Source organism: Sinocyclocheilus rhinocerous, unplaced genomic scaffold (genome assembly GCF_001515625.1).
Source record: "Sinocyclocheilus rhinocerous isolate Xijiao unplaced genomic scaffold, SAMN03320098_v1.1 scaffold4307, whole genome shotgun sequence".
Classification (NCBI taxonomy): domain Eukaryota; kingdom Metazoa; phylum Chordata; class Actinopteri; order Cypriniformes; family Cyprinidae; genus Sinocyclocheilus; species Sinocyclocheilus rhinocerous.
In genome coordinates this window covers 4,500-15,500 of record NW_015642331.1, presented here as the reverse complement: position 1 = coordinate 15,500, position 11,001 = coordinate 4,500, and the positions used below count along the sequence as shown (strand labels likewise).

General features: G+C 36.8%; 1 protein-coding gene across 1 annotated transcript in view; it reads left to right on the top strand.

Annotated features, from left to right (window-relative positions):
* LOC107755794 (uncharacterized) overlaps positions 1–3,054 on the top strand; it is a 13,648-nt gene extending 10,594 nt beyond the window's left edge. Inside the window, exon 4 of the mRNA XM_016572714.1 lies at positions 1,425–3,054. Within this exon, the coding sequence (XP_016428200.1) occupies positions 1,425–3,054 (1,630 nt within the window). The remainder of the gene's footprint in view (positions 1–1,424) is intronic.
* Positions 3,055–11,001: the final 7,947 nt, after the last annotated feature.

The window sequence follows — 11,001 nt, the reverse complement described above, 5'->3', positions numbered from 1 at the left end:
TAAGTACAAAAATGCATTACATTTATGGGGTTATATTAATGTATCACTGAAGGGAACTGTCTTGAGAAAAGTTTCGATGGCTATGGCATTTTCTTCTCCGTATAAAGCGCAACTTTACAGCGGTAAACAAGGAAATGCTATAGTGCGGTCGGTTCATAAGCAGTGTTGCCAAGAATTGGGCTACTTTAACACTGTTGCCACGGGTTGTTGTTCATTCTATCAATTCTTCAATAGATAGATCTTGTCTTTCATAAAGGCCGAGGTCATCTTGGGCCTAAAAAGGTTGGTGACCACTGCTAATGTGCTTTAGTACGTTAATCAACACATTAAAATAAGTGTACTTCTTTATAACACAACAAAATATTATTAAAACATAATGATTTGAAATGTACTTTAAAGTAAAACTTTTAATGTGACATTCAGGGATTGAAATTAACTTTTTCACTCACCAGCCAATTTGGCTACTAAATTTTTAAGTTACCGGCCAAAAAACGTCTACTAGCCAAAAAAACAAACAAAAAAAAGACAGAAATACACCAACAGTTTGAGGCCGTCTTCACTGGGCGTGACAAAGCGACCGTTGCAAATCATTTTGTCAGCACTAGGGGTGTGCGATATTGACAAAAAATAATATCTCAATATTTTCTGTGATTTTATCAATAAAGATAATTAGACAATATTTTGCTGAGTGTGTTATTGTGCTGATATCTTAAGGACTACCGTGGAGAGCTGACTCCTAAAGTTTTTGATATTCATATTCTGTGTGCGGGTCAGTTCACAACAGTGATGGAAATTAATCTTTTCCAATAAGTTTAAATAGATTTTTAACTTTCATGGGCATTCTTACCTTTATAAAGCCATTTTTTTCTGAAAGTGTAGTCAACATATTCGGTTACACCAAATACACAAAATAATGATCTTTAAAAAAGCATCATATGACCCCTTTAATATGCTACCATATTTTGCAAATGTAAACGCCTGACAATTATGCCAATAAAGTTTTGAGTTTATGATTGTATTTACGCTTGTGTGTGATCATAAATGAGCGTGTTGTGTTTTCATTTACAAATGATGCACGGATGATTCATTCCTCAACTAAACACTATAGTATTTATAATTATAGTCTATTAATTTGCAGAAATAAAATTAAATATATGTTAAATTCAACCTTTAAACTGCCTTTCCAGTAAAAATTCCAGTCATACAACATAAATCAAAGCTTTATTGGCATGTTGAACATTTATAGTAGGCTATTATTTACAAAACTATTCAGAACATTAAGTAAAGCGATCGAAATTAAGTGTGGCCCCTACAACCATTTAGGTCAAATTGATTAATGCAAAAACACTTACACTATTATGTTCATGTTGAAAATGTATGTATGTATTTTGATGTGCTCGTGATTTTGAATTCTTTCTCCACAGACAGTCTCAGAAATATGTGCCTCCATCTGCATTTTACAGAGAGCTGAGATTTCCAGAAAGCAAACTAACTCTGATTCATGAAGGTCCTCCAAAAAGATTCTGTCTACATACAGAGAGAAACGTGCTTGATGACAATGGGAAAGTCAGAAAATGGACATATGGGGAAAAAGACACCAGTAAACCAATCAAAATTGTTCTGTTGGTGGGAGAGACCGGTGTCGGCAAGAAGACTCTCATCAACACTATGGTCAACTACTTACTGGGAGTGAAGTTTGAAGATGAAGAATGGTATGAAATCACAGAAGAAGCAGCTGGAGATCAATCAGAATCACAAACCTCTGAAATCACCATGTATGAGGTCTTTCCTGAAGAGAGTCCCATATCGCTCACCATCATTAATACTCCAGGCTACGGAGACACTAGAGGACTGGATAAAGATCTGGAAGTTGCTGAGAATTTAGCCACTCTGTTTCAGTGCAATGATGGAGTTTGTGAAGTCGATGCCGTGTGTTTTGTGACTCAAGCATCTAAGAATCGTCTCTCAGACAGACAGCATTACATTATCAGTTCAATTCTGTCTTTGTTTGGAAAAGACATTGAAAACAACATTGTGTTTTTAATGACACACTCTGATGGTCTGCCTCCCAAAAATGTCATTGGTGCCATTAATAAAGCTAAAATCCCCTGCAGACGAGACAAACACGGGCAACCTGTTTATTTCTTATTCAACAACCGGCAGGTTGAAGCCCGTCACACTAAAGAACGTCACGTTCGTGCTCAAAGAGATGCCTGGGAAGACAGCGTGGACGGCATGATGCATTTCCTTCAGTCTCTGGATGAAAAGAACAGAAGAAGTTTAGAGTTGACTTTACATTTCCTGATTGAACGCCTTCAGTTTGAAGCCTTTATCTGCAACTTAACGCTGCGAGTTCAAGAGAACGAGCTGAAAAAGGCTGAAAAACTTCAGATCCAGGAGGCAATGGTGCAAAACAAGGAAAAGATTGATAAGTGTGAAAACTTCAGCATTAAAGTAAAAAAGACTGTCAAAGAGAAGGTGCCCATCGAGAGCAAGTCATGGAAGAACAGGAAGGCAACGACCTGCACCGTCTGTGAGGAAAACTGTCATGAGTTTGACTGCTGGTGGAGTAATGATCTCAGCAAATGTGAAGTCATGAAAAACGGTTTCTGCACCGTGTGCACAGGGAAGTGTCATCACAGCAAACACGTCAAAGAAGACAAGAAATATGTCATCAGAACCTCAAGCACGACAATAGAATTTGACTCTATAAAAATGGAATATGAAAAAGCTCAAGAACAAACCAAGGGGTTTTTGGTTATAATGCAACATCTTGACAAAGATCTGCAGGAGATTGACACCCAAAAGTCAATTCTTCTGCTCAATGCTTACAGGACCATCAAGCATCTGTCTCAGATTGCATTAAAACCAGACTCTATTATCACTCTTCAGCATCTGGACTTCTTCATCCCCAGAGTGAGGGAGGCTGGGAAAGAAACCTGGGTCCGAGAGCTGGAGGAAATGAGGAGAAAAGATGTAGCTGATGAAGCCAATAAAGATGCTCTGAATTATCTCAAAGCTGGTCTGGCAAAACGTTTCATGACTGGGCAATGAACAAATGCAAAGAAGACAAGATGAATTAATGAAAATGAAGAAGACTGCTTACAGTGATAAATCAATGCTAGTAAATTTCTGCAAATCTGATGATAAGAACTTAAAAATTTCACCCTGAACTTATTTTTCTTCTCTGTTTTTAGTAGTCTCTCTCTCTTTAAGCAGTCTTGGAAGCATTTTAGTTTAATCTGTTAATTAACAGTGTGCATAGTTTTCTTGTATAGCAAACATAGGCAGATTTTAAATCCCTGCTTTTGCACTGTGTGGTTCCATGCAGTTAGTGGTGCAATAATTGCCTTTACTGCAGCATGAGAAAAAGATGAACAAGTAAAAAATACCAGAATGTTTAAGAATTATTATTAGTTTAACAAATCAATATATGTCGACCATTGATTTTTACAGTATATGGCATTTTATGCCTAGTGTGATGGCCCACAACATGGATACACATCAGTGAGCGTTTTAATGAGCGGTAAACACACACACACATCCACATACACTCTTAGGTACCTATTGATTTAGTTTAAAAAGTCTCTTAGTTTTGTTTGTATTTAATTTAGATTAATTTAATGAATTGAATTTTGTGTTTCAATAAGACACAAACTCGGTTTATTTGTCATTGCAAAATATTTTATTTAATAACAGTACATTGTAACTAATTGGAGTGCACACAATTTAATTCGCTGTGCTGTATATTTTTGTTAATCCAGTTTTCTTTTGAGTGTAAGTTACCATGCTGTGGGTCGTGTGGAGAGTTGCGGAGGTTCCCGAGCTTCCGGTACGGGGTCCGTTTATCTAAAGGACCGCCATGCTGCCTCCACCATTCTTTAGTTCCACTTGCTGGCACCAACGGACAGATGAACTTCCGGGAGAATTGAGATTGTTTAATTTAGGACTGTTTGTTTAATTATTTATTTCTATAAATTGTAATTTGTTTGGGGTTATTTAGGATTAATATTTAACCTTTTTGTTTCAAGCATTTAAGTAGTTTGTTATTTATTTGTTGTGGTACTTTGTAGTTTGTTTCTGTTTCCCACCTTATGTGTAAGATGGACTAGTCCAATTGTATAAATGTGTCCCTGTTGTGTCATTTGGTAGGTCAGTTTAGTTTGGTTGGCACATGTCTTTGTTGAGTTTCATTGATAGGCCTAGTTATTTGATTTAATTTTCTTTGTTGTGCAATGTTGATTTGAAGTGTGAACTTTATTTTGGATTTATTAAAATAATTACATTTTAGTTTTTTGGGAAACCATTTTTCATGTCTCGCATTGCTTTACTGCTCGGTCCCTCACACCTAGTGACTGCTATTTAACAAGTATTATATTTGAAGAGTTATCTTAAAAGTCAATAATAAATAAAATAAATACTCCATGACTTTAAATGAATAGTATAATTTCATAATTAATAATATAATTTTTGGATACCGGATGTCTGATAACTTAACAGAAAAGGTTGCAACCTCAAACAATTTGCTAAATGTTTTGTTGTGTTATTCCTGTGATTTAGGTTATATAAACACTGAATTGTGTTAATTTAACACTGGGGGGCTTGCTGTGTATGAACCTTTTATTTAACCAGGTCATTAGAATTGACCAACTGAATTAAAAAAAAAAATGATGTGATGTGGCATCCCATACTCTGAATTTGTGCTCTGCATTTAACCCATCCAAGTGCACACACACACACACACCCTTTCTCAAGGGTCTCACCTCAGTCATTGTATTGAAGGTGGAAGAGAGCACTGTTCACTCACTCCCCCCACCTACAATCCCTGCTGGTACTGAGACTCGAATTTTAGCGACCTTTGGGTTACAAGTTTGACTCTCTAACCATTTGGCCACGACTGCCCAAATGAGACCCATTGCTATACATGTGAGAGAAAAGATAATTTAATGCAAAGCAGTTGATCATTGCTTCAGCCTGCTCAACTGTAAAGCTACATGTGCAATACATTGTGGTATAAACTAAAATTGAGATTGAGTGTGAACTTCAGTAAAGTAAAAATAAATAAATACAATAAAATAAAAAGCTTTGGGTTGTTATATAATCAGTTCTCACAGTATTACCAGAAAATATGCACACTATTGATTAAGCAGTTCATTGCCTGCATTTTTTTAAAGTAAACTCATTTTAACCTTGTGTAGAAAGTATATATAAATATCAAGTCACTTAACAAGCCAAACTGGCTTAAAATAGCTGGTTAAGAATAAAATGTCAGCATCAATGTGTTTATTTGTCTATGATGTCAGAAATGTGCATTTCATATATGATCTAATAATTTATTCATATGAACTACTGAAACTGATTGTCTTAAATAATTATTCCAGGGGCCTCATTCATAAAATGTTGCGTATAAACCATCCTAAATTTGTTCTAAGATAATTTCTCAAAGTGCATAAGTGCGATTCAGAGAAAACAAACGTGCGCACAAAAACACATGCGTAAGCCTCTCTTCCAGATGTGACATTTATAAATCGCAAATGATCTTGAAATTGTATGCAGCTGACTGGTGTCAGATCTCCGCCTTGTAAACGCCCCCTAATTAATATCATTACCACATAAAAGAGCACAGGTCAATATCCGGGTTTGTTACAACATTGGTTTAGATTTCAGCCTATGCAGCCAGTGAGTAGGCCTTCTACAGCCATCTAGTGGCCATTGATATTACATGTTATTGCTATTTTTAAACCAACATATGTCATCAGATGTCACCAAAGTATACCAAATTTTGAGGTTTTGGCGGTTACTGGAAATATATATATATTTTTTTTTTTACTGAAGCAAGTGAATTAATTAATTAATTAATTAATTAACTGATAAATAAAACAAGTTTAACAAAAAAAAAAATTGCATATTTTGCATGAAAGTCAATTGAGTAATTTTGTAATTTTTAAATAAAAAAAAAAAAAAACCAAACAATCACAAAATAAATGCATAAATTGATTGTTTTTATTTAAGTGAAGATTTATGTTTATTTAATATATTTATTTAAATAATAATAATAACAATGATAATAATAATAATAATAATAATAATAATAATAATAATAATCACACCGGAGACATTCGTGCCCAAATTTTTCCATGAAGTCAAGTCAAGTCACCTTTATTTGTATAGTGCTTTATAGAATACTGATTGTGTCAAAGCAGCTTTACAGTGTCACACAGGAAAATAGTTTGTCAATAATGCAAGACGACAATATCAGAGTCCTTTTTCAACTAATGTGAGTTCATTGATGATTCAGTGATGTCCTCATCCAGTTCAGCTCTCTTCCAATAGTGTCTGTGCAATCAGTCAAGCGTCCCCAACTTAGCAAGCCGAAGACGACAGTGGTAAGGAACCAAAACTCCATGGGTGACAGAAATGGAGAAAAAACCCTGGCAGTCTCAGTCGGGGGGCAGTTCTCCTCTGGCCAGACGAAACCAGCATGATGTGGTTTCATTCCAGGCTGCAACACAGGTGCAGAGGATGTGTCTGGTTCCCGTGGTCTTGTTCCGATGGTCGTCGAGGTGATGAGGTCTTCGCAGGGGATCTGTCTCTGGGGCGTATCTAGTTGACATGTTCTCCGCTGTATAAAATGTAACCGGAAAGTTGCAATCCTGCACTGTAAATGAATTAAACCTTGACTCTTTCGGTAAATACAATATGCTCTGTGGGATCAAATGAAATTTATCCCAAAAGAAATCAACAAAGACCGCTTGAATTTCAGCCATCAATTTTGCAGGAGGGTCAATACATGCCAGTCTATGCCATAAAAGTGAGGCAACCAAGTTATTGACAATAAGTGTTCGACCTCTAAAGGACATGTTAGGTAAGAGCCATTTCCATTTGTCTAGACGACCTCTAACTTTCTGTAACATTCCATCCCAGTTTTTTTGTGAAACACTGTCATCTCCTAAAAACACTCCAAGATATCTTATGCCCCATCTACTCCAACATAAACCTTCAGGTAGAGTTGGTTTTCCATCATGCCAATCTCCTAATAACAAAGCATCACTTTTCTTCCAATTAACCTTTGCTGAAGACCATTTTCCAAATTCCTCTATTAATTTCGATAGGACATGTATATCCTCTTGTTTATTGATTATTATTATAACGTCATCAGCATAGGCTGATAAACAAAAATTCAAATCACACTGTGGTACTCTTAACCCATCCAACCTCTTCCTAATTTGCTGGAGTAGTGGTTCAATAGCAATAGAATATAACATACCTGACAATGAACATCCTTGTCTAATTCCCCTATTAACCTTGAATGGAGCACATAAGCCACCATTAATCTTAACTACACTCTCAATGTCACTATAAATAATTTTTAGCATACTTAAAAAATTTTCATGGAAACCAAAGGCTTCCAAGGTATTCGTTAAATATGAATGTTCCACTCTGTCGAATGCTTTTTCTTGATCTAAGGACAACAGACCGCATTTGATATCAAGTATTTTAGAAACCTGTGTAATATCCCTAATAAAAGAAATATTGTCAAAAATTGACCTACAAGGTACACAGTAAGACTGATATGGATCACCCCTGTGTAATATCCCTAATAAAAGAAATATTGTCAAAAATTGACCTACAAGGTACACAGTAAGACTGATCCGGATGGATCACCTGTCCCATTACCTTAGCCAATCTGATTGCCAATGTTTTTGAAAGTAATTTGTAATCACTGCATAAAAGTGAGACCGGCCTTCAATTTTTAATCTCAGTGAGATCTCCTTTTTTTGGGGAGAAGAGTAACCACTGCTCTTCGGCAGCTTAACGGCAACCCACCCTTCAGTAAGCTATCATTGAACACCTCCAGCAGATCAACTCCAATCTCAGACCAGAAGGTTTTCAGAAACTCAACCGGCAGCCCATCCATACCTGGAGTTTTTCCAGACTCCATACTCTGGAGTGCTGTATAAAGCTCTCCTAAGGTCAGGGCACTGTCCAGCTCTTTATTGGACTCCTCTGAGATTTTTGGAAGATTTTCTAGGAAAACAGGCTTCAGGCTCAAGCTCACTTCCATACAGGGACTGGTAAAAACGCATTGCTTCTTCACGAATCTCTCTGGGATTGGATAACAAAATACCATCCTCAGAACGTAAGGCGTGAATTATGCGCTTTTGTCCATTTTTCCTTTCATGGCCAAAGAAATATTTCGAAGGTGCATCCATCTGATCAATGTTCAAAAATTTTGCCCGGACCAGTGCCCCCTGTGTTTTATGATCTAGCAGGTCTTTAAATTCAGCTTTTTTCCTTAAAAAGGTTTCCAAACAATTAATATCACTTGAGGTCTGAGTCAGTTTCTGCAAATCCATTATTTGTTTTTCAAGCACTTCTAATGAGCGAGTTAAATCTTTTATGACATTTCGAGTGTATTGCTGTGCAAACTGTTTTATTTGCACTTTACCATAATCCCACCATTGCTGTAAAGATTTAAAAGAAGACTTTGTCTTTTTGAAAACCTTCCAAAAAGCCTTAAATGATTCAATGAAAAAATTATCATTTAAAAGATTCGTATTAAAATGCCAATATGCATTTTTAGGTTTTAATGAATTTAAAATTAATTTACAACTCACCATGTTATGATCAGAAAATGGTAATGGTGTGATATAACATTTGTTAAACATGTTCAAATGGTGTTTAAAAACATAAAACCTGTCTAATTTGGCTAAAGATAAACCATTATCACATGTGTGAGCCCATGTATATTGTCTCTCATTACCATTTAGAGCTCTCCAAACATCACATAGATCATATTTTTCAATGAAATGAATTAAATGTTTACGCAAAGCCATGTGAGGTTCAACATGATTTCTGTCCATATCAAGTTCAGCACAATTAAAATCACCCCCTAAAAACAAAAACTCCTCAGTACAGCAATTTTGTAAAGTTGAACAGAGGGTATCTAAAAACAATAATCTTTCCACAGGTGCAGTTGGAGCATAACTGCAAATAAGTACAACAAAACTTTCATAAGTAGCTCTAACTTTTAACAGTCTACCTTTAATAATCTAATTTACATCATATGAAATTGGTTTAAAATTCCTACTAAACAAAATGGCAACTCCACCAGTTAGAGTAGAACTGTGACTTCAAACAGGTATTCCACTGAATTCTTTCATCCAATCAACAACATTATCTGAGCTGTCTCTTGTAAAAAAAAAGCTATATCTATACTTTTCTGTTCAATTTCTTCAAAAATAATTTGCACCATTAACATTCAAAGAAGCAAGATGCACTTCACTCATTATAAAAAGGAAAAATAAGAAAAGATACATCTTACAAAGCCAAAGAAGATAGCTATTCCTAGTCTTCGTAACAAACAGTATCATTATTTAGAGCAATGCAGACGTTCCTCACAATTTTTTTATCTATAAACTTCTTTGTTGGTAAAGCAGTCTCTGGCCATCAGACTTTTTACTCTATCAACAAATTGCTTCAGATCATGGAAATATTCTTGTATATACTCCTCTCTCATTTTTTGTTGATCTGAGGAACAATTTTATGTCTTCAAGTTCATAACTAGGAGCAATGGGTTCACTTTGCGAGAGACTCACGCTGCATTCAGAGGAATCGCTGTCACTCTCTGTGTCCTGCATTTCATTACCTTGTAACTCGTCAGTTTTGCTTATTTTCGCATCTAATGACTTGTTTTTCATTTTTCTTTTTTGAGGGGTCTTAAAAAGAAGCTGTTCTTTCTCCATTGTTAACTGTGCCTCCTCACAAATTTCATTAACAGCAACTTGCATCTGTTCATTGGTTGTACTTTGTTTTTGTTTATCTGTCAGAGAAACCAAACTCATTGAGTCACTAGAAACAGTAGCTGCTTTCCTAATGACAGTATGACAGGAACTGACTCAGTTTGCCCACTCCTAGATGAGGCCGATTCTGCCTCAATCTCCCCTGGAGTGTTTTCAGCGGTCTCTGTCACAGCTGAGCCTTCTCCCGTCACCGCTACAGCAGCCTCCACTACACCGTTATCTTCGCTACCTTGCGCATTCTCATTCTCTTTTTCGCCTTCAATATTTTTACTTCGGCAGTTTCGAATTAAATGTCCCGTTTTTCTGCATCCAAAACACAATCTTTCCAGTAGTAACAAAAATGGTGTAGCTGAAATCATCAATCCGAAAGTTAAGTGTTACGTCTAAATCAGCATCTTCTGGGATGATCATGTACACGAATCGCCTAAAAGAAACTATATGTTTCAATAAAGGCGATTCGCTACTGATTGGTATCTTTTTAATTGGAGACACCAACTTGCCATAACGTGACAAAGCTTGCGTTAAAATCTCATCACTCACAAAAGGTGGCACGTTAGATAGAGTTACTTTTTTGGCAGGTAAAGAAAGTGGGAGGAATGAAACAAATTCTCCTCCAACTACAATTCCCCGCTCTACCAAATAATCCGCTTTATCTACGCTATCCAGAAAAACCACAATCACATTATTCATCCTGGAAGCGGATAAAACACCTGAGTGTCCAACCACCTCCCCAACAGCCAAGCAACAGTCCTCCACACTCACCACGGACGCCACCTTAACTGCGTGGCGTCTCGTGAGTCAGCACAAAACCTGTACCCGCTGGGCCGACATGCTTCCTAAAAACGGATAGCACGCGGACCTAGGTGTAACACAGCAGTGAGGAAAGGGCACAACACAAAAAACAAACAAACAAACAAAACCAGCGTAGAGAATAAAGAGAGAAAAAAAGATTCACTCACACCACTCTGCACCACGCTCACACCACTCTGTCCACTCGCGCTCAACACCCGCACCGGAAGTGAGAGAGAGAGAGAGAGACAGAGACACAGAGAGAGAGAGGGACAGAGAGAGAGACAGACAGAGAGACGGACAGAGAAAGAGACAGAGAGAGAGACAGAGAGAGAGAGAGAGACAGAGAGAGAGAGACAGACGGACAGAGAGAGAGAGAGAGAGAGAGAGAGAGAGAGAGAGAGATTTT